Source organism: Halyomorpha halys, unplaced genomic scaffold (assembly GCF_000696795.3).
Source record: "Halyomorpha halys isolate HHAL.00 unplaced genomic scaffold, Hhal_1.1 Scaffold145.1, whole genome shotgun sequence".
Classification (NCBI taxonomy): Eukaryota; Metazoa; Arthropoda; class Insecta; order Hemiptera; family Pentatomidae; genus Halyomorpha; species Halyomorpha halys.
Window position 1 is genome coordinate 1098691 of NW_027115461.1, and position 25841 is coordinate 1124531.

General features: G+C 30.8%; 1 protein-coding gene across 1 annotated transcript; it reads right to left on the reverse strand.

Annotated features, from left to right (window-relative positions):
• Nucleotides 1-24711, reverse strand: trx (trithorax). The gene is made up of 16 exons (XM_014417042.2): nucleotides 24409-24711; nucleotides 23586-24285; nucleotides 23321-23500; nucleotides 20806-21023; nucleotides 19942-20110; nucleotides 18446-18616; nucleotides 17304-17355; nucleotides 15900-16008; nucleotides 15611-15826; nucleotides 13348-13587; nucleotides 13090-13251; nucleotides 12884-12996; nucleotides 7150-11562; nucleotides 4041-4206; nucleotides 3807-3953; nucleotides 1-2250 (listed from the first exon to the last, which is right to left on the reverse strand). Exons 1-16 carry the CDS (start codon nucleotides 24562-24564, stop codon nucleotides 2077-2079), a joined length of 7386 nt encoding a protein of 2461 aa, XP_014272528.1. The 5' UTR covers nucleotides 24565-24711; the 3' UTR covers nucleotides 1-2076.
• Nucleotides 24712-25841: the final 1130 nt, after the last annotated feature.

The window sequence follows — 25841 nt, forward strand, 5'->3', positions numbered from 1 at the left end:
AGATTTCTGTGCAGATTATTTTATTTATCTGATTATTAACAGCAGATGAATGAGAATGATTTTTTTAAAGCTATATTGTCATTTAAGAAAATGGATAAAATATTTTTAACTCTATCTATATTCAAGTCCATATAGAAACAATAATTTCATGAGACAAAAGATCTGCCGACTGGATAACATTGTCTTAAAATTAACTATGAAAATATAAAGAGACTGAAAAAAAGAAGAAAACTCTCTGATCACAGATTATACCATTCTTACTTTATAAACACCTTATCACAGCTTCTTTTATATTATCATAGCAATAGAGATATATATATATATTTTTTTAATCGACATTTATGTCCTTTTAAAAAATATAGTTTTAAACCATTCACAATATAGCAACATTAATTGATAAAGATATATATATAGTAGCTATATACAAGGAACAAATATAACAAAGCAAACGACAAGCAATATTACTTAAGTAAAATTAAAAAAAAAAAAATAAACCAATAGGCAAGAGAGTGGAAGGTTTTAAAAAATACTATACGTGTATTCTAAACAATTCAATTAATTTTTAAAAAAGAAATTATATAAAAACATTACAAGCAGTTCAGATTCACAACTTGCATCTTCATAGTTATAATAAGTTATTTATTTAAAAATAAAAATAAATAATGTAATGACTAAATCGACAAATATTTCTCTTCTCCTTTCTTTTAGTCTTACAAGGATAGATACTTTACATTTAGACAGAGAAGAAACCTGAATATTTACAAATTGATTTCAATTTTTACAGAAGAGATCTAAAAATATTCAGCAATAACTTATATAATTTATTATTAAGATCGATTTAAAATAAAATTTGAACTGTACAAATTTAATTTTATTTAATTAAATCGGCTTATTGCCAAACGATTATATACATATTTAAATATATTTACAGTAAGGCCTTGCATTATTTTGAATATATATTAAGGCACGATATTAATATATTATATTTACACAACCTAACTTTCTTATTAACATTACGCAATTTATTGGTAACTAAGGCAATAATTAAATTATTCATAAAAATTCATTATTGGATCTTTGGTTTAGGATTTTTTTTTTTTTTATCTCTTTTCTTTTCTTTTTATAAAATACCATTTATCTATATTAACATAACAAAGCTTATAAAAATATACACAATTGTTTTAAATATATTACAATATCTATATATGAAATTAATTTAAGGTGAAAGTAAATTCGCTAATTCTAAAGGCAAAAATATTTCATCATTATTAAATAATAAATAAAAGTTTATAATTTCGGCGTTAATGCCATCTTCGTGAATAAACATTTTAATTCCACATAACATCACAAATTACTGATTCAAACTTCCAAAGCAGAGGAGGTTGTAAAATGTTTATCAAGAGAGTTGTGGTTGTTATTCCACTGCCCTCTAAATCAGAATCCCCTGCATAATATTCTGTCCTGCCAATATTATTTATTCATTATAATCTTATATTGTAGAATTTAATATAAATATATAATTTAAATTATTCAGGTTAAAATTCTTAATCTCAATAATACAAATTAGGCATATTACATTCAACAATATTATATTGTAAGGACAAAATATTAGGCAGGGGATTTTGATTATTGGGCCATGGAATAACAATCATAGCCATCTTGATTAACTTTTTACACCTCTATATTTGAAGTTTAAGTCAATAAGCTGTACGTAATGTGTAATTATGACTTTTGTTCCTTAAGATGGCGATTTTAGTTGAAACTTTGAACATTTTTATTAATTAATTTTAATGAAATATTTTTACCTTTATAATTTTCAATATCCACTTTCAAATTGATTTTTTTAGGGGATTTAATTAATCATTTGTAAAAATAAAAAAAAAAGGACCAAATTGGAGGCAAAATACATATATACATTTATGTGTAGTATTAGTGTTGGTGCCTATATATAGATATTGGGTAACCTTGGACTAAACAAAAAATGAATTAGCCTTCACAAGGTCAAATTGAAGCTTACAGCATTAAACATACTCGTTAGTTCTGTAATATTAAAATACTTATACTTAAAGTTCCAACTTAATTTAAATATTTTCGACATTTACGAGATAAACAATGGCAATTTATTTTCTCTTCTTCTAATGGAAATTTATAATCATATGTTAGTTCTTCACCTTGAAGTATCCTCCGAAGAGCAAATATTAATATGTGCTTCTTGCCGAGGATATCTATAACTCTTGAGTAGCAATTAGGCTGTAACATAAGAAAAATAAAGGCGACATTAGATTTAAATTATAATGCCTAATAAAAAAAAAAACATAAGAACCGACAACATATTATCAACTATTTTAGGAACATATATGAGAAGATGATTGGGGGTGCAATCAGTAAAGAACACAAATAAGTAAAAACTTTTTATTAGTGCTAATGTTTCGGCCAGAATTTCAAGCCTTCATCAGGGCTAAGAACAAAAAACAAGTTAATTATAAAAAAAAAAAAATAACATTATAATTATGAGAGATAGTTGACTTATAAGAGGAGATGGTTGGGGGTGCGGTCAAAGTAAAACACAAATAAGTTTATGTAACTTATTTAATTGTGCCAACTTTTCGGCTAGAGTTTCTAGCCTTTATCAGGGCTAAGAACAGAACAAGATAACAACCAATGAATTCAGAAAATGAAAAATAAAATAAAGTGATAAAAGCTAACAGGTTCGTTTTATGATTTATTCTCTTTTATCCCACTACTTTTATTTTACCCTTTTCTATTTTTCTTAAATTTATTGTAATTTCAAATATGATGGGAAGTTAAAGTAATGTTTTAAAAATATTTGAATCTTCTCGACATAGCCGTGATTCAACGGACTTTTTGCAGGACACATGTTGCCATCTTGGCTTTGAACGATATCTTTTGTTACTGCATATTTTACTGAACGAAATTGGTTAGCTTGCTTTTAAGTTTAATACTACAAATAAACATATTGAAATGAAAAATAAAATAAAGCATACAAAAAATCATTTATACATAAAAAATAACTATTTACTCATAAAAGAGAATATTACAATATATAATTACCAATGTTTTATTTCCCACTTTTTTCATAGCTTTATATTAAAACATTTTGTACATATATTTACTAACTAGATTTTCATAGGTATTTTGTTTAGTATTTGTTCTTACCTCTGGTTTTATTTTATTATTATTACTTTTCTCACACAGCAATTTCTTTCTTATAATAATTAGACAATACATTTCTTTCTATTTTGTAACTAGGATGTCAACCGTGTCGTGTCAAATGCTTTGAAGAAATCTAGGAGGATGAGAATAGTTAGGTTTTGGTGTTCCATGGCAATCTGGAGGTCGTGGGTTATTTTAAGGAGAGCGGATTGTGTTGTATTCAATGTGGCCAGGTAGAAAGCCAGATTGGAGGGGATTGATGAGGGAACATTCTATGAAGTTTGAGAGTTGGTTTTGAACAAGGTGTTCCAGTGGTTTTGAAAGGTTAGAGAGGAGATAAATAGGGCGGAAGTCATTAGGTGAAGAAGGATTTGAGATTCGAACTAAAGCAGTTTTCCAATGAGAAGGAAAAATCGCCAATGTGGCATTTTGCAAGGAAAAATTGTATCTATGATAAAGTATGGCAATAAGAATTGGGAGACAGGATTTAATCAATTTAACAGGAATGTTGTATGGTCCACTAATAAATAAGTCTTTACTTATTTGCATTCTTCACTGACTACACTCACAGTCACAACCGACGCATCATTAATAATATATGTATATATTTTTTAAAACAGTTCATGACATACCTCACATGAATGATTTATAAAACGGGCAGCATTTCCTTTCATAGTTGCGTCTACAACTGATTTGTCATCAATACGGAACATGTAGCAACCAATACCTTTTTCTGTATAATATCTCTCTCTTTTGTCAGTTAAGGCAGATCTTATCACCTACAAATGAAAAATGAACAAATAAATTCTTAAATACATATTAAATAAATAACAAAAACATAAAAGAAAACATTTATTCAGGGTTACCTCTCCAGCATATTCAATCACCATTTCTCCAGCATCAATATCTCGAAGACAAAAGAGCCCTCTGCCATGGATATCGGATCTGAACACACCAACGGATACTTTTGATGTCTCTTTGAGGTGACGGAATCTCATCGCCATAGGTAAGTTCATACTTGTTGCACGGCGACTAAAACGATATGAAATAAAATTATAGTACAAAAAAATTAAGCCTGAAATGGTACGATAAATGTAAATTAGAAAAGTTGGAAAAATATTGGTTTATCGTTACATCAATTTTAAAATTTCAGTAATAAAATACAAGTAATGATTCAAATAAACCACCCAATAAAATAAAAAATAGAATTCAATAGAAGTAACAGACTGTATTTGACAAAAAAAAAAAAAAAAAGGAAACTTGTTGAAAATACCCAAGAAATTAATTACCTTAGGATAGAGAAAAATAGATTTTGATAGGAATCATTCAAAATCAATTCTATTTTGATTTTTTATGTTGAGCTATTTAATTCTAATTCATGGTTGAATATGAATAATATTTTTCTTAAAGAAAAAAGTCAGGCCATGACTAGATTAGTATTTTTAAAATTTATACACCATTTTAAGAATTTCTCAAGAAATAACTCTGATTTATTTGAAAATGAATTAAAAAACCTAATAAAAATTATTAATTTTAAAGACAAAATTAATGAATTTAGAATAAATGAATGGAATATGGTCCGGGTGCGGTAAAAAACAAAACAAAGTATGAGTAAAAAAAAAAATAAAAATAAAAGTATAATTATTCTACTATTTTAGTTTTTTTTTTTACCGCACCCGGACCATATTCCATTCATCTATACACACGGTCAATCAATAATCTTCCAGAATTTAAAATATCGATCAGTTTTTGAGTATAATTTTACATATAAAAGATATTGTATAACATCACAAATAACTCAGACTTTTGAGATACATCATCAATTTTTATACTTTCGCTCAAAATGTCCAATTATCTTGTTTAAAATGTTAACTAGCTAGATGGACCATGTAACTAATGTTTAATTACAGTAAGTGGTTGCTGGTTTAGAACCAATGGTATTAAAACCATAGGGGTTCAGATAAAATTGTAGATTAAAAATATGTTTGTATATTAATAATTTTCCAATTATTTTACTCTACATATAGATATTGAATGAACGGACTTTTATTCTTATTCTTGTAAAATGTATCTAGTTGTTTGTTCTTGGTAGGCTGATCTACTCCTGTGACTATGAATGATGGTCTGATCTCATATTACCGTCTAATATTGAATTTTTTTAGCGGGTCACTGAAGAGGATCTAGGAGGGTGCATTCCGGAGAGCGAATTTGTTGATCGGGTGAATTGAATAATTGAGCAGAAATGAGAGGGAAAAATGGGAGTGAGTGAAACATTTGTATTGGTTGTACAGACCTAAATGGATTGTAAAAGGAAACTGTAGGGGTGAAAAAAAATTGTTCCTATTATTGTATATCTTTTTTTATGATTATACCATGTATGTGTAATGTAAATATGTCCGATTACGGATTGATAAGTATGCTGTGTGAGATGGCAACCTAATGTATTTACGCAGCATAGATGAATAAATAAAGTATTTCTCTCTTCTCTCTTGAATGATTTTCCAACATGAGGAGGTAAGCAGAAAAGATATGTACAAATTGTCTGCATTTCATACTTTTTAATCCTTATAGCAGGTTAATAGATTTTTGTGGTTTAAGAAAAACAATTAAGAAATATTTTCAACAATTTATTAATAGCCAACATTTCGACCACATTGCAGTGTGGGTCAAAATATTGGCTTATCTTCATCAGGGCTAAAATAAAAAGAATCAGAGCGGATAAAGTATATGTAATAGTATCAAAGTGACATGTAAACAAAAGTGGAAATATAAAAGGAGATCTATACAAACAAACTTATATAAAAACGTTATTGATTTATTTTTATTCTTGACCGCAATTTACGACACATTATTTTCAAGCCGTGATGGCATCATATGATGATGTGTTGTCAAGGGAGGTCGGTCATTTTTGTAGCTAGCGTTCAAAGTGGTGGGGAGAGCTCCCCACCCTCCCTTTCACCTTGGATTGTCCCAAACCGTGTTTAGTATTCTTAGCTACCATCTTTTTGAGTTCTGCTGCATTCTGGATATTTTGTACTCCTTCAAATTATTCATTTAATTCAAATTATATATCAAATTGTTATTGTAGAATGTAAATATATCTACTTGATTTTACATACTTCCAATACTATTTTTTATTTGTTCAAAAGTTTTTTGTTTTTTTTTTACATTGTTTTGGATTATTTCACGTTGTTTAAATGTTTTATAGAAAATGTGGTGATATAAAATAACTTTCTAGAGTCTTTATTCAGTAGTTCCGTTAAACAACACCCAAAACATTTATGTATCAGTTGATTGCATACTCGAGTGACAACAGTAATTATCATAGTTAAATAAACAGATATTTAAACTTATATTAGATTTTGTACATTATAAATCCTTATTTAAAATTAAAAGAAAAGAAATTATTTTTAAAAAGTTGTGGTTTTAAATGGTTTTCCAGGGGGAGACCCTGTGGTTAAGGTGTTAATGTTAGCTTGTAAATAAAGCTTTTATAAATGTCTTTTTATTAACTTCACTTTTTTACTCTTACATTATCTTTACTTACTCTGTATATTTTTCTTTAACCCCTGAAATACCTGTACCGTGTAGTGTACTGTGGGCCAAAACATAGGCTATTATTAAATAGTTGAGACTATTTCTTAATTGATTTTCTTGAACCGTAAAAATGTACCTATTAACAAGATATAATGTTGAATAGGCAGAAAATGTTTACACTTCTTTTTAGCTTAACTCCTCTAGTTTGAAAATCATTTGAATGACAAAAATCCATTTTTACAATCTCGATGAATAGAGTAAAATATTTGCACAATGACTAATATTACAAATATATTTTTAATCTATAATTTTATCTGAACCTCCGTGGCTTTTCAATTTTATTGGTTTGGCTAGGGTCTACTTTATTCTTTACCCATGCCATCTTCAAATTCATTATATATTTAAATCAAAAATAATATATATTCTAAATGTACTTACCTATTCCCATTCACTCCATCAGATTCTGAAGCAAGAAGCTTGGGAGGCCTCCTGTGCCTTGATGCCAGCCAACTGAACATATCATAAGTCTTTTGGGAATGATGGTACTTCTCGGTCCGAGCACAGCCTGATGGATTCAATCCTCCACCCCTCGATAGCTCTTTCTCAAGAGCTGAGAGAGTCTTCCTGTGATATACTGGTTTATATTTTGAGCAACTGCTGATTCCAGGTAATTGCTCTAAGAGATACTTCATGCTATTGCTGCCGAGACCCATTAACTTCTTCAGCATGGAATCAGGAGATGAAAATGGGTTCTGAGTAAGTGGAGGGAGATTACGGGCTTTCCTCGCATGTTGGACAGTTTCAAAAACTTTCTTCCAAGCTTCGTTAATATTGGTGGTACAGTAAGAAAATCCATCTTCTGAAGTAATTTCGAATGAAATTTTTGGTTCTTCGTGTACAATTTTACGTTTTTTACTAAAATCACAGCCATTAGACTTGGAAACAGTTCTTTTTTCTGTAATCTTACTAGTGGTTGGATGAACTTTATTTGAGTCCTTTAAAGGAGGCGGTTCCGCTAAACTATTTTGTTTTTTCAATGTTGCGATTGAATTCTCTACTACTGGTTCAATTTTTTTCAATGGCTTTATGTTAGTAGGTTGAGGGGTAGGAGTTGTGTCTTTGTTGTACACTGTATCCTTTCCTTTATAATTATTGGCAGTGAAAACTTTTAAATCTGTTAACCTCTGAGCTGATTCGGGAGGCATCTTTTTAATGACAACAGGAGCAACGGCTTGTTGCGGCTTCTCTTTGTAAACGGCAGAAGATGAAGGAAGTTCCACTACTTTTACTAGACTAGCTGGTTTCAAATTATTACTGTTTATATTGACAAGAGGCTGTGAAACTGGCATAACTGCGCTGACTGGATTTTCACTTCGGTGCAATGGTAAAGATGTTCTTGAGGACTTCATTGCGATTGGCGCTAGGACAAGAGCCTGATCGTTTGCATTAATCATTTTTAAACCATTCATATCCTGTTTTTGACTAACTATCTGTTGAGACATAGTCTGGTAAGTGATATTTTTATTCAGCTTGACAGCATCCTGATACTCGATCTTGTAGCTGTTCCAAGATGGATTTGTAGTCAACGTTCCATTCTGGATTACATTTTGAATGCATTGATTACTGTTGTCAGCAACTAGTTGAGGAGGATTTGTGTTGACAACAAGATAACTCTGAGGAATGTCCACAATCGGTTTAGCAGCTTGAAATACTTGCGTGGTCGTAGCAGAATAGCTACTGGCCAAAACTGGTCCTGGAGCTGATCCGGATATAAACCTACTAGACGACATGACTGTGTTACTAACTACGGTTTCCATACCCACAATCATCGGCTGATTGGCTATGTACATATTATTGTGATGACTATAAACATCTACATTTGGTTGGGTATTATTGAGAATATACTGCTCTACACCATTGGCTTGAATGATTGTCCCTAAAACTGTAGGAACATTTTGAACTACAGTAGCTGGTTGGGCAATAGGCGACTGGATATGGTATGTGCCCTGCCCAACTGAATTGGCAGTTAAAAACTGTGTTTTTTCTTGTGTGTTAATAGCAGTAATATAGTGAATACCACCGCTCTGTTGTGAAGGTTCTTGGTAAGTAGGCGGTAAATAGGTAGGTAACATATTATCATTTGATGGCACTTGTTGGACGATAATTGTTGGAGTTTGTAAACCTACAACCGAGTCTCCCACAGGTTCAATAGAAGCAGATACCAAAGTCTGTTCGTTAGTAGTAAATGTTGTGTTGTGTATCCCGTGCCCATTCAATGCCGAATAATTCAAATTTACTAGTGATTCGGAATTTTCTCTCAATCCATTATAATTAGCACCGTCAACACACAACAGGGTGTTCTCAAATGAGTTTTGTAATATTGCAGTTTGAACCTTCTGTTCGTTTGTTATAGTCTTTACTTGGACAGGAATATTGAACATGTGTATTTCAGGAGCAGAGGCCTGCATTACACTGGAGATTGCGTTGTCTGCTTTGTTACTGTTGCTGCTACTCTCATCAGGTATACTTTGTTGTGTTTTCTCTTCTTCACTCAGATCGCTTTCACTACAAGATGGGTAATCAACATTACAAGTAGGTAGGTGTCGATCATAGCTGATACTTGTCCTGTACGTTCTATGACATCGGGCACATTTCACCGGTTTGTCAACACCGTTTTCTTCTTTCACGTTGAGGTCACAAGAGTCATTAGACTGATCACTCTCACTGAGGTCCATAGCGCCATCAACCTGCAGAATACTTTGCCTCTTCCATTTATTCCTGTTTTCTCTATCCAAAAATGATTCACACTCTTTTATTCTTTCAAGTTTTCTTTGCTTCACAACCCTAACCATTTTATATAGATTACCTTTAGCTGAGCTAACTTTTTCGATGGTTTTACCAGCACTATTCTTTAACTTATTAGAGGCAGGATCTAAATTCATTCCGTCACCTGTCTCCATCTTCGTCTCTGAGAGCAAAATATCATCGAAACTCATTTTAGTAAATATATCTTGAACTGATATACGATCAAGAAAATCCTGAGGCAAGTCCTCGAAAATGGCATCTTTAATTTCAGGAGGGAGCAGGTCAGTGTTCTGTTGGTCGGAAAGATTACCTTCTTCTTCCTTCGAGCACACGATGTCGAGTAAATGACTAATGACAGCTTTAACATCTTTTTCCAAAAAATTATTATTTACAAAAGTATCGTTTCTCATAGAATCGACAGGAGATGGGGGAGGAGTTATTTCTAATGAATGGTCAACAGTGTAGTTTGTGTCATTTTCACACGTGTATTCTTGAACAAGATTGGTAATTTTTGTCTGAATTGAATATTTAACAATTTTCCACGGTTCTTTAGAGGACCAGTAAAGACGAGAGCACTTATATTCACATGGAATTATAATATCCGAATCGTCGGATAGCTCGGGGAATATCTCGCCAATGTGAACAACCTCTAAAGAACCTATATACAATCTTACTTCATTTCGGAGGACATCCTTCCTCTTCTTATGATCTAATTCAACATAAACAGACCTCCTGATATGAAAATCCTCTTCTTTATGAATCTCTTTGTTCCCTTTGAGGTTACTGTGCAATTTGCAATAGAGCTCCTTGTTGTCAAGGAATATACAATTAGCAAGGTGAGCACAGGTGAAGTGATAAGCAGTAGGGCAGGATTTAGCACAGCACCCTAAGCTGGCACCTTTCTTGCCACACTCATAGCACCGAATCAATCGAGCACGGGATATGGCACTGTGCACATTTTGGAGGGAACCGTCGATCTCTTCAAACACCTCACTCGACCACATAGCACAGTTGGTATGCACCCAATCATTCTGTCCACAATAAAGCAAACGACCTTCTTTCATTGGCATTCCTTCGCCAATTCCTTTACAGAACAAGCAGTGCCTAGTATCATCACCATTAGAACCGATGTAGTAATAGTCTGGTTCGAAATTTAATAGACCCTTCAAAGCGGGATACTCTTCTTGGTTCGTATTTAATTTCCCATTATGCTTATTATTTTCAGTGAAACAGCTTTTCTTTGGCGTCCCAACACCAGATATTACTGAATCATTCATACCAGAGTCACTGGAATCAAACCAAGGAAATATCTGCTTTAAACATCTATTGTAAGTGTCTGTTAAGTCCTGTTTTCCAATTTCATTAATAACTAATTCCATATCGTGATGAAATTCTGAAACAGAATGATATTCGTCAGCAGCAGCTTTATTCTTTATTGTTAACAAATTTAAGGGCTGAACAGGGGAATCTGAAATCTTACACGTGCAAACCTTTTCATCAGCAATAATTGCTTTATCCTTCGCTAAAATGTTCTCTCTAACAAGTAATTTTTCTCGCATAGTAAGGTCATTTGATTGAACTAATCTGTCGTAGGCAATGCTCAGCAAACGAGTTCGATCGCTATTGACACTATCTTGAGGAAAAGGTTTTCTTGTCAATTCAGAAGAACAATTTCTCTGCACTTCTTTTTCTTCAGTGACTAGATTGAGGAAATCTGACTTGACTGTCTTCAAACTCTCTTCGTCATCTTTGGTAAGCTTTGGCGTGAGTAGACCAAGATCAGGAGTCTTGATATCACGCTCAGGACTAATGCTTGACTCTGATTCGATCTGGAGAGATTCCGAGCCGCTCATTAAGTCCTGTAAATGGATTGGATTTGTGCTCTTGTTTAAGCAAGTGCATACGCGCTGTTTTTTAGGACTCGCCTTTAACATAGCACAGGCGTTCCTGTTTTTACTTAATATTTTAATTACATTCAGGTAGCCTGCTCTAAGCTCTGCATCAACTGCTAATGACCATGGTGCAGGAGGTTTCTTGCAACAAAGCCTAAAATAGAATAAAATATATATTTATAAATAGCATGTTATCAACAGAAGAATAGGTGCAACATATTAGTCAAGTTGAAACTTATAGTCCATAACCTGACAGCACACCTAAACTAATTCACATTAAAATAAAACTTTAATAACATTTTAGTTTTGTTATTTAAACAAACAAAAATTTAACTACAAATTTACTTTGGCGGACTAAATTTCTTATGATCTATGAAGATGTGTATATGAATAAGGTATATGAATAAGCTGCTGCATAAATATGAATCTAAAACTTAAAATTAAAAATACTCTTAAAAAATTAAAACTTTTTCAAGAGCCATCATCAAACTAAGTATCTTTTTAAATTCCTTTCTTTCTATAGCAGTCTTTATTTCAACATCTCCACTTTTTTCCTTTTTCACTCAAATATACATCATACAAATATGACCAGCCTCACACCATCCTGCAATTGGGTAGTACCATAATTTCAAAAGTATTCGATGATTACAAAAAAAACCAGGGTGATGATTAGGCCATGCCTCTTGAAAATAACTTTAAATAGAAGTTAAAAAGGATTTCGCACATTAATGTAATTATCTTTAAAACCGTTCATTTAATTGCAAATATGAAGAAAATAGAAGTTGTAGTAAGTGTTATTTTCAAAAATTTGGTATATCTATAATGAAAATCCACTAAGTCATTCTCGAGAAATTCGTGCTTCTTTTTATGTTCTATTAAGACTCATTTCAAAGTGAATATTAAGGATCACAAAATATATTTACTGTTCTAAGAGGTAAGGAGTGAATATGAAATTGAATTAACTTGGTCAATTTTTCAATTAAAATTATCTAGGAACAGTTCATAAAAAACTAATTACTTTTAAGGAAAACAATTAATTACAAAGTTTGATACAAATAAAAAAATGTTTCTGATATAATGGAGAATGTTGTTTACTAAAGAAAAAACCTAAAAACATTTAATATTATTTTTAAGAATATTAAATGTTTACAGCAAAAAAGTGACAGAATTAATAGCAATTTAAAAAAACAATCTTGCGCACGCTTTGAGTAACTTTTAAATTTTGTAATTCCCTCGCCTAGCCATTTCTGGCATATGGGTGCGGCAGCAACTCTCAACTGTCAAATATGGAGCACCAGATGCCAAGCATATGAAAGGAATAAACCCCACCTTCTGGCATCCATTATATTCTTTCCTCCAAGGAATTAACAAGGAAGGTTATATATAATGCAGGTTACCACTAACTTTCAGCATGGCTGAATATTATATGTAAGTACTGGAAAACATATATATTTATATAAAAAAAAGTTATTTACTTGCAGATGAATTCTACTGAAGAAGGGAGGTAACTTAAAATTTGGTACTTTTCATTGGAAATTCCTTCACACTTAGCATGAATCCAACATTTACATTCTGCACATTCCATCATCTACAAAAGAAAATATATAATGATAAAATATAAATTAGAGAAAACATTTAATATTGATAATTCATACAAGAAACATTTTATAAAATTAAATACCTTCGTGTTGTAGTCGTTATCATCATAACAACACTGACACAAAGGACAGAAATTCCCTTTTTTCCGAAGTTTAAAGCAGGCTTTGCAAAGTGGCATATTACCGACAAATACATGAACAGATGTATCATTACAGCTTTTACAAAATAAACAAGAAGGACAAACCTACCAGTGAGAAAACAAGATACAAATTAATGTAATACAGCATTAGTAGACAAAATTTAAAAGAACCTTACAATAATAACAATAATAAATTTTTACCCAAGTATTGTCAGACATGTTGGCCCTAACTGTGGATATGCAGACTGAATGATACGACTTATGGCAATGAGAACAGGACAAGAGAGTACCGCCAGTTTTCATACAGGCCTCGCATGGTGTACACTTGGGGCAGAGCCAGTCGATGCGCCACCAGTCACCTGATGGCTTCACAGGTGGTGTCACAATGTTAGAGACGCAGAATATATGGTAAGGCTCACAGCAACTTGAGCAATGAACCATCTGCAAACAAATGTGGTTAGATCAATAAAGATAATGAAAAAAAGGTGCGAAAGCAATTTAAAAATGTATAAATTATAAAAAATATAAATCTAACTAATAAATAAAAATTTAACATGTTTAATTTATCATGTAACTTTCACTTACCACCTGCAACCTCTTAATACAAGGGTATGTCAATTATTATCCGCAATATAGTTATAAAATTTTATTTTAACCAAATAGTAAACTTACAAGTACATCATTTTTCGAAATAGTCCCCTTGTTTTTCAACACACTTGGTCCATCATTGTAGTAGCTTCATGATGCCCTCATAAACAGTTTTCGGTTGAACTGTGAGCCAGGAATACACAGCTTTTTTCATTGCTTCGTCTGAGGTGAAGCAATGGCCTCTTAATCCCTCTTTGAGTGGATCCATTTTTTTTTTTTTTTTTTTTTTGGGACCCATCTTGCACAAACTTTATGAAACCCTAAGTCTGTTGTAGATGATTTAGTAGGTAATTTGTAGATAATGTGCCACTTCGTCAATGGTTACTCGTCTGTCTAAGAGGACTATTTCATGTGAACACTCAATATTTTCTTCATTTATAGCGGTAAATGGTCATCCAGCTCCTTCGTCGTGCGTAACACTAGTGTGACCATTTATGAATTTTTCAATCCATTCATAGACACTCCGTTGTGGCAAAACACTGTTCCCGTACTGCTCCGGGTCTTCAATGAATTTTGGCCCCTGATACACCTTTCAACCACAAAAAACATATCACTGAATCAACAACAGAGCAACTTCTTCTTTGGTGCAAATAGGAAGGGGAGCAGCCATGTTAACACCACGACAGCGATAACAAAACTAACCTAGAAACTTGAACTTGAATAGATATAATAAAAAAAAAAACAATGCATGCATCATCAACATAGGACAGTGCTAACAACATAAACAAAAATATAACTAAATTGCGGATAAATATTGACTTACCCTCGTAAATAAAATATCCTGCAACCTTTTAATAACCTTGTTGTCACTGTGATATTATAAATAAGATATCTTTGATAAAGTAGTAAATTGTAAGAGAATAAACATGTTGAGACTATATGGATATTTTTTATTATAATTGATAAACAAACCAGTCTCAAACAACAAATTAAATTATATATATATATAAAAAAAGCTATAATTTCATAAGACATATTAGAATAATCATTATATACATTAAATAGCTTGAGACAGATTTATTTATTATTAATAGTAAAAATATCCATATAGTGTCACACTTTTTTATTTTCTTGTAGCTCCTACGTTTCAGCCATTCTCAAGGATAACTTATTCTAAATTTAATTTATTATAATTATTCAGTTTACAATAGCTATAAAAATCTTTCAAAACAATGTATTGCTGATAAAGTGATAGATTATAATTTTTCATTGTAAACTGAATAATTATAAGTGAAAAAGTGATAATAGGTTGATGACTAAGAAAAAGTTTGACAAAGCCACAAGAGCTTGCAACAGTTTGAGAACTAATGTTAGTCGTGATATTGTAAATAAGATCCTTGAGAAAAGGTGTGAGACTGTATGGACACATTTATTATAACTGTGGTGGCATGATTAACGTCTTCAGCGGCAATAGTTGACGTTTTCAAGGAGAGTGTTTGAAATGGGTTTGCCACTGTCGAAATTATAATCAATATTTTTATTTCTTTAGTATATTTATTTTAAATCTATTTTTAATTATAATTCATTTAAAGTTTCATGATTTTTACATTTGTTTTAGTGGCAAACCCATTTGAAACCTCTCGCCATATGATCAATTACAATTAATTAATTATAAAGAACTTGTGTTGTTATCTAAAAAAACAGAACGTTATGTTAATAATAATCATGAATGTTTTGTTTTATATGTAAAGTGTAAATATTGTTGTATTGACAAATAAAGGACGTAACTAAAGAGACATCTTTATCGTTACACAAGAACATGCACTAAATAACTAATAATTATTATATTTAGCAACCAATTATTTTTCTCCTTTACCTTTTCATGCCCTGCACTCCCGCAGAGAAAACAAAGAGCTCTTAATTTAAGAGGATTGTAGCCAATGAGTGGAAAACCCATTTGAGACACCTCCTCGGGATCATAACTTTCCCAAAAGTCTATCGATACCCGTGCATTTTGTTTTTCCAATTCATGATTTTCCATTCCATCTAAAAGTTCACAGTTGGCACGTCCTAAATCCTGAAGCATTCTTGCCTAAAGATGAGAGAGAAAATGATGAGTTGTAGAATATTTTCATATTAATTAATAATTCATCGGTTTTACTTACGACAGGAGGGTAATCTGCACCAGGAGTATTGCTTAGAGCATACTCTTCATCAGATGGTTTCCGGAGTTTTTCTCCAAGCAAGTTATCACTAATTTCATTTTCTACAGATCTAAAGGGAAAAAAAAAATTAATATATAATAATTTGAATTGAAAAAAAGATAAGAAGTAGATTGGAGGAAGATAGTCTGGGTGGTGGTCAATAAAGATATCAAAATAGTAAAAGAAAACTATTTATTATTAACCCACGTTTCGCCCCACTTTGCCGGGCTTCGTTAGGGCTGTCAGATTGTAGTACAAAGGACAACTGACAACTGCGGGAAAGACATTCCTTCATTCGACCGTTCATACTAGCCTTCAATTAAAATACAAAAGATTATGTTACCTTCCCACAGTTAAAATACTGCGGTTATTAAATTAAATCATTGTACAGGCCAAACCTAATATATAATAAACATTAAGACATGTTTTTGTTATACAGGTGAAGAATAAAATTGCTGAATTACTATACATAGCAGTTGTCCTTTGAAATGTTGGTTAACAATAGTTTTCTTTAACTATTTTGATACCTTTATTGACCGCAACCCAGACTATCTTCCTCCTATATAATAATTTGAGTATAAATAATAGAAATGAGAGTGTATAGTTATTATTTTGTAGGGCCATTAAATCAAATTTGACTTTTTAAAAAATTTAAGATATATAGTACACGATATAAATAATTGTAGTTCAATTTGAATAATAAGAAAATAAAAAAAGTCTAGTCCTGTACGTGCATCACATAACCTTTACTTACCAGAGTTGGGCAACTATGAAACTAATAGCTAATATTGCCATGGATACGATATTTATTTATCAATGATTCATTCATGAATAAGAAATGGGCAAAAATTAGCTATAGTTGAAACTAATAGCTAATATTGCCATGGATACGATATTTATTTATCAATGGTTCATTCATGAATAAGGGTCGTATCCATGGCAACTTTAGCTATAGCTAATTTTTGCTCATCTCTGCTTACCACCCTAAATTGTTTGTAGATTTAAAGTTATCGATTTAAAGATCACGAAAGGCGAAAAAATTTTATTCTTCTATTGTTTTAAAGATTTATAAATAAATTGTAATGCTTCCAAGAATACAAGAGTTTAATAAAAGATAATGAAGTCATAATGCAATCGGGAATGATTGGGCTGTCTCTGTTTTTCCCATTGGCATCAGATATTTATGTTTATTATTGCCAACAATGAGAACTAACTATTTTTTTTTTTTTGTTTCGAATTAACAAAATTAAAGGTACTTTAGAGGAAGATTTTTAAAAAATTCATTATTTAAGCCCTCTCAGATTATTTTAATGAGGAATTAGATTGAGTTGAACAAATAATAAATAAAATAAATAAAAGTTTTACCTAATTTCCTTGTTTTCTCCTGCCTCTAAGCCATCTGTTCCATTTTGAGATCCTAAAAATATGAAAAGCAATAAAAAACTAATAATAGTAATGTACAAAAATTACAGCTTAAAATAATCCACCATAAAGACCCATTTTAAAGATTTATAAAAATATATAAAGAAAAGAGATTTTTAAATTAAAACACACTAATTTCAGTAACTACCAGTCTGATTTTAAAGACTGTTTCCAGGTCATTTATTAAGAAAGACTTTAGGCTATATGGCTATAACATAATAGAAATTATGCTATAACCCACAAAAACTGAGCAGTAACTATATAATGAAAATAAAAGGAAGATGGTTCGGGTGCAGTCAATTAAACATTTAAACTATTTAATGTGACCCCACGTGTCGCCCCATATTCCAGGTCTTCATCAGGGATAAAAAAGATATAAATACTTAAATTAAGTAACAAAGTAAACCTTGCCGCGACAAACCGTAAAGGTTCAAGGCCTCAAGAGACCTACTAAAGAAATACATCGCACGTTTCCTGACGTGTTTTTTTCATAGGGTGGGTTAGACAACTCCCACGCCTATTTTTGAGAGTGCCACACATTGGCTAACGGGCCTCACATTGGAGGCCCGGGGAGAGGTTGTGAGTGAGTTTTGTATAATTTTATAAGTTTTCATCAATTGTCTAGTACATCTGTAATTCTTGTTTATTAATACTTTTCACTGAACATCTCCTTTTTTTTTCTTAATTTATTTATTTTTTATTTTCTTGGTATAATTTACTTATTTCATTTATACTTATTTACATTAGTTTACTTTTATTTCATGTTATCTATTACTTTACTTTGTTACATTATTTTAGTAGTATTTATTATTTTTAATTTTTTTTTTTTTTTAGCCCTAATGGAGCCCTGCAAAGTAGAGTGAAACGTTGGATCACAATAAATAGTTTTACAACTATTTCAGTTTTTTGACTGTACCAGGACCATTTTTCTTTTATGAATTATTTTTTTAATTTATTCAAGAAAATCAATAATGATTTTTAACCCTAGTCATCACTAATATAATTTCTAAGATATTAGAAATTTAAACTAATGTTTACTGATATTGATTGGCACAAAAGTTAACAAAATGGAAGACAATAGTTACCAGTGGAAGACTGTTGCTGACCAGCGGGCAGGAACGTAGCCGTCGGCTGCCCCAGGACCAGACTGGCGCTACGACAGACGTGCTTGACCCGTGGTCCTGCCAGGGGCAACTTCTGCCTCGCCTTAACCCTGCGGTTGCTCTCTTCATCTCTGCCGTTGTACCCTCGACCTCCTATACAATAATGAATACATTATAATTACATCAGTTTTCTTATGTTTATAATTTTTATATCTGAATGACTTTGTGATAAAACCATAACTCATTTCATTTACATATAAATTTTTTTTTTTTAATTTATTTTCCTTTTTGTTTTGAATTCAAGAACTTGTTTAATTCAGTATATAGGTTTAATTGTACTTCATTAAATAAAGAAGATACTATATATTTTTTTGGTATAGATAAAGACATTTCTCTCTATTATTCTCTGTTTTCCTTTTCTTAAATTTATCATTTAATTTAATCAACAATTTGGTTAATCGTAGCCGGTGTATCTTAGGGATCAATATTTTGCACCACAAATGTACATAACATACACACACGACATTCTACAAAGTACCAAAAGATTTACAGATACCTACGCTAACAACATAATCATAATTACTCAACATCAAACACAGGCCTCACTAAACTTACACAGTTACATGACTGGAGTCAACTATGAAAAGTACCAACACATTACTTTTACGCTGAGATGAGAAACTTGTCCTCCAATATACCTATTCCGCCATATATATGTAATCATTCTCCTATTCCGCAAACAGACAGAATAAAATACCTCGGATTAACATATGATAGCAGAATGACACGAGGACCACATATTAAGAAAAACATCAGTCACTAAATCTGTTGCATTCACTACTCAGATGAAAATCCAAACTAAAAACTAGATAAAAATTAAGCACATACACAACATACTAAAGCCTATCTGGACAAATGCACTACAAATTTATGGAATAACTAAACAGACTCACATTAAACGATTACAATCTTTCCAATGTAAAAAATACAACTTATCATCAAAGCACCATGGAACATAAATAACAAAACATTACATACTGACTTACGTTCACTGAATACATACAAACTTACTGAATACAAAACGTTTTCATGAAAAATTACTGGGACATCAAAACACATTAATAGTAATATAGGAAAAATGGCTATGACTCTCATGGCTGACAATACAAGGAGACTAAAAAAAAAAACCAGAGAAGAGGTACCGCTGGGTGCTGTTCTTCCTCATGCCTTACATGTTATTGGTTTAACTAAAGTAACAGTCAAGCAATCTGCTGATTGCCAATTTTATATCCAACAGGTACAGATATATATAAAAAGAGAAATAAAAAATAATCAACAATCTGACAGCTTCTTCTTTATAGACAGACAATAAATAAATTTAGTTTAAAATAACAATTTATAAAGAATCTGCCATTGAAGAAGTCTTAAATAAAACCATAAGACATAAACATATAAACATAACTCAATGAAATACATACTATGACTAGACAAACGAAGAGATGTATTTGAGCCACGCCTGATGTTAATATTTTCCCTCAAAACCCTGTTTTTCCGAGGTAATCTTCCTTGCTCACTGCTTGTTGTAGGTTGCTTCTGGTCAACTAAAGTAATGTCTGTAGTTTTCTTGCCATCTCTCCAGTCTGAGACCTTCAGTTGAATAAAATAAAATTATTAATTAAAATTATTATAATTAAAATTTATTAATATTAGTTCCTAGTCATCCCTCTATTCTCAGTCCGCTGGTGTTCCTCAAGGTAGTATCCTTGGTCCCATCCTCTACACCGTCAATACAGCTGACATTCCAACCAATCCTAACACTATCCTCACCATGTATGCCGATGACACATGTGTGCTCGCTGTTAATAATAACCCATTAATTGTATCCCAAAATTTCCAATCCCATATCACAGCCCTCGAAGATTGGTGTCGTAATTGGAGGATTAAGATAAATTCCAACAAATCCCATCAAATCACTTTTACCCTTCGTCGTAAACCTACTGACTGCCCTACAGTTTCATTTAATGATGTTACTCTTACCCCTGTCGAACAGATCCGCTACCTTGGACTACATTTGAACAAACGATTAACCTGGAATCCTCACACCAGACTGAAAAGACAGGAAACTGCACGTCGATTTCGACTATTACAGCACTGACTAGACAAACGGTCTAAACTTCCAACACATTACAAAAGACTGATCTACATTACACCCGATTTAGATCAGATTTACTAAATGTATTATAATGTGCAGTTGTAAATAGCAATAAATAAATATTAAAAAAAAAAATATTAGTTTATTAATAATATTAGTATTAAATAAATCTAATAAGAAAATAACTTACAGGACATTTGTCAAAGGATAACAAAGATTTTTGAGTAATTTGGGCAGGTAAGTAAGAATACAGCCTTTTAGAAAGCCTTTGAGGCATGTGAAACGAACGTAGGCACAAATTTAGCCAGCACGCCTCACATCTTGATTGTTCATCTCTTGATGATACGTCAGCGGTATCGTTTGAAAAGGGCTGAGTGATTAAGGTGCTTTGTCGAATAGGACAATTACCTGAAACAGAAAACGATATAAATAAAAATAAGAACATTACAATCATAATATCATATAGAAGAAAGTTCTGTTTTTCGTTAGTAACCTATAACCACAAAAAACTACTGAACCAATCTCACAAAATTTTAACTATATCATCTAAATATTCCTTAGAAAGGTTTATTAATAATAATAATCTACTGATATATACTGCTAATATATAATGCTCAAGAGTTTGTTTGAACAAAGCTACCAATCCGATTTGAAAAATTATTTTGCAATCATATAAGGTGTTAATTGAGAAAGCTTTAGCCTTTATAGCAGAGTTAGGCAAAAATTAGCTATAGTTAAAACTAACAGCTAAAATTGCCATGGATACAATATTTATTTATGAATAGTTCATTCAAGAATAAGGATCGTATCCATGGCAACTTTAGCTATTAGTTTCAACTATAGCTAATTTTTACCCATTTCTTCTTTAAAGCATGACGGAAACGGAACAGTAACCATAAATGTCAATTAATATGAAAACAATAATTAATACAATTGCATACCCTAGGAAACAGGTTAACTACAATAACTTCATTCTGTTGATTGATCAGCTTTTATTGAGCTGCCAGAAGTCTTACGGCAGAAGTGCTATAACCATACAGCATAAAGGGGGAAAAAATAAATAGAATTATTATCTCTAATATGAGAATATCAAGTTTGTTGCTTAACAGGCTCAGCCATCTATGACCTCTTGTTGTATCATCGACTTTAACAAAAAAAAAATATTAAATCGAAATGTTACCCTCGATTGAAATAATAAAAGCCAACCTTTTAGAGATATATAAATAGAAACTTTCAAAAGAATTATATACATATATATATATATATACTTAAATTAACTGAGACTGAACCTACTTATAGGTGGAATTTAGAGTTAAATTCAATCAACAACTTTATTTGTGAGTGGGGAGAGACATAAAATACTAAGTGAACTGACAAATCGATAAAAAAAAATACAACAGAGTATAACAACGGTTAACCATTGCAAAAAACAATCTCTATATAGAGTAAATAAAAAAACTAAGAATAAAAATAAAAATTATTACAATGGTTATTTGATGAACCAGACTTACCATTCAGGGTATTTAATATAAATAAAACATTTGAATCAGCCTTATGAAAAACGTATAATATCAAAAAAAGTAAATTTTGAGTTACAGTTTTGAATTTGAAAAAACTTTTATAGAATATTACTACCTCTTTATTTTTAAGTTATTCAGTCTATTACTTCTGACGTTTTATATGGTATTGATAGGGCTTGCCATAGCCAGTCAATCTAGATCGCAAACCCAATCTTAGGAAAAAAAGATGAATTCTTACTCAAATAACTCATATAAATTTTTTCCTAGTATATTCTCTAGTTATTTTTTCATACAAACAATAAAAATGTGTTTAACAATATACACATTGTTATATCAAGAAGATTGTGTAGATCAATTTACACATGCTAATAGAATTCATTTATAAAATATTAAACAATAAAATCCATTCAGCAAAGATAATGTTAGCAAGATACTATTCATCCCTAAACACAGTTCGCACAGAAAATTTATAAATATTATTTTAGAAACTGATAAAAGGGTTAGATAATATTTTGTTAAACTAATTTTATGTTCTATATTTTTTCAATAAAGTGATATCTTCATGATCCTATTAACTTCAATTAATCTGATAAAAAAAGGTATCAAGTACCACCAGGCTGGAGGTAAATATGATCCTTAAAAAATTAGAAGATGACGTCTATTTATACCTGAACCACATCTACATTTCAATATTGACAAGATAGCTAATATTTTCATTAAATAAACAATGATTGTTGATCATTACACAATTTTCTCAATTATAGGCATAGACAAAGATATAAAGCAAAAAAACTAATTTTTCCAAAAATTTAACTTGATAATTTTAGCTCTAGCCTGAAAAAATACAAACAAAGAATTTAGGTTACTACCATGCCATTGGAATAAAAATTACTGAACTGTATAACACAGGAATACTTATACGAAGAATACCAATAAGGATTATGAACTCTTCAAAGCAAAAATATTACTAATACATAATATATGTACATACTTTTGCCAAAGGCTAAAGTAAATAACAAAATATACAAGAACCATGGCAATAAAAATCTGAACTATTACACTTGATCATGTAAAATTTATAACATGGAGACATCAAATTCTAAGCAATCTACTTTTTCTGGTCAAAAAATATACTCATAAATAACATTATTTCTATCTATGGATACATGAAAAGAATTTACGAACCTGTTCCAGAACTACAGATGAGAGTTTTCAATAATTTTTCTCTTTCTAATTTAATTATCTTTAAAATGAATTTTCTACAAGGTTCACAAGAAAATATACCAAATTTCCTGGCTTGCTTAAAAAACCTGTACGTCCGAAAGCAACCACAGACACCACAGCATACTTTTGTCAAACGTTGATCTTAAAAATTAAAAAAAAAAAATATTAAGTATAATAATCTTAGTAAGTGTTATACTTATGAAATGTTTTATAAAGGAAATCATACTTTGTAAACCTAAACTGTTAGCTCCAGGTGAAGTAAATGGTCCTCCCATTGTTGACAAGGGTTGAGATTTTATTTTTAATCTGGGTTTTCTTAAAATAAATTTCACCGGTGAATTAGTTGAACCATAAGAAGTCGACTTCTTTAATGTCCTATCACACATATTTGATGTTGACAGCCTATTATTGTCCAACTGAGTTTTATGATTCAACAACACATCTACAACATGTTTGTCACAATCCAGATCTGTCTTAGAGCTTAACCTAGATTTTTTACAAGGAACCATAGAAACATCAGTTTGCAAAAATCTCTTGTTCGGCTTGATAACCCTAGAAGAATGGGCACTTCTAGATGGAAGCACAAATTTACCAGATAAAGTAGTATTAGATGGTAAATCATCTTTGTTCTCGAATTTATCACTCACTAAAACTTCATCGAACTTTTTCACATCACTTTTTCTCTGCACTGGATCACAAGAAACAGGTTTAACACTTCCTAAATCATAAGCTTTATTATTTTCCAAAGAAGTCTCAGGCTTTTCTAAAATAGGTTTGTCAATAGATGGGATCCCACTGTTAGACTTTCTTGGAGAGTTGGTTAAAACATTTCTTCTTTTCAATTTTCGTTTTCCACGGATAACCTTTGGAGGGCTATTACTTTTACCGTCTATTTCATGTGGGCTGAATCCATGAAATGAATTATCCTGTAAAAATGACAAATTATCAAAATACAAAGTAAGGTTAGCTGGTCAGGTTATGTTACGGTTTACATATATCGCAAGTACTTGTAAACACAACAATAATATGATAAATTAGTGTAAAATTACCTCATCTTCAGTAGAAAAGAGCATATTAAATACTGACAATCTTCGATAAACATCTTCAGCCTCTTTTGTCCCTTCGCTGTCTTCTGTGTTTACAGCGGATACTTTACGTCGGTTAAAATGTTTAGACGGTTTACCAGGAAAGTGTGACCTTACCATATTAAAAATGTATTGAAGTATTGAGAATACTAACTGAATGCTACGAGGGGATCCGAGAGGCTGGCTAAAACAATTCCACTTTCTACAACAAGGACACACAACTCCGTAGTTTTGTTGATGATCCCCATTCTGACCAACCGTGCAAAACCAAATACGCGGGAAAACTATAACAGCTGTTACCTTAGACAAATAATTATCTTTATGGTTTACTCTTCAAAGGCAATTATTTTTATTGTATCTTTTATATCTAAAAAAAAAATCAATTTATTAATCTTTATAATACATAAACAGTTAAATCAATCTTTCCTAAATGATTGAATTACAATATAACTCATAATTTTTACTTTCAAAAGGAAAATTATAAAATTAACAGTACTTCATGAAAAATTTTTATTATACCCTTTATATTCATAAAAAAACATTATTTATTAATCTTTATAAAACATAAACAGTCAAATCAATCTTTGCTGAGTGATTGGATAATAATAAAAGGAAAATAATAAAATTAACAATACTTCATGAAATATTTTTATTGTATCTTTTATATCTAAAAAAAAAAAAAACTCAATTTATTAATCTTTATAAAACATAAACAATTAAATCAATCTTTCCTAAATGATTCAACTACAATATAACTCATAATTTTTACTTTCGAAAGGAAAATAATAAAATTAGCAATACTTCATGAACTATTTTTATTGTATATTTTAAATTTTTAAAAAAACTCGATTTATTAATTTTTATAAAACATAAACAGTTAACTCAATCTTTTCTGAGTTATTGGACTACGATATAAGTCATAATTTTTACTTTCAAAAGGAAAATAATAAAATTAACAGTATTTCATGAACTATTTTCATTGTATACTTTAAATTAAAAAAAAAACTCAATTTATTAATTTTTACAAAATATAAACAGTTAAATCAATCTTTTCTCACTTATTGAACTGCAATATAACTCATTATTTTTACTTTCAAAAGGAAAATAATAAAATTAACAATATTTCATGAAATATTTTACTTGTATCTTTTATATCTAAAAAGAAATTCAATTTATTAATCTTTGTAAAACATAAACAGTTAAATCAATCTTTCCTGAGTGATTGGATTACAATATAGCTCATATTTTTCACTTTCAAGATGAAAATAATTAAATTAACAATACTTCATGAAACATTTTTACTACACCCTTTATATTCATAAAAAACTTTATTTATTAATCTTTATAAAACAAAACAGTTAAATCAATCTTTCCTAAATGATTGAACAAAAATATAA

Bases quoted from the DNA above. Each gene is read 5' to 3' on its own strand.
- trx (XM_014417042.2), bottom strand. From the start codon at position 24,564: ATGGTAAGGTCACACTTTCCTGGTAAACCGTCTAAACATTTTAACCGA. The intron at 17,356-18,445 runs GTAACTATTGTC...TCATATTTTTAG, and splicing joins TCAGCAACAGTCTTCCACTG to GATCTCAAAATGGAACAGAT. The intron at 16,009-17,303 runs GTAAAACTTTTA...TTTTCCCTTTAG, and splicing joins GGAGAAAACAAGGAAATTAG to ATCTGTAGAAAATGAAATTA.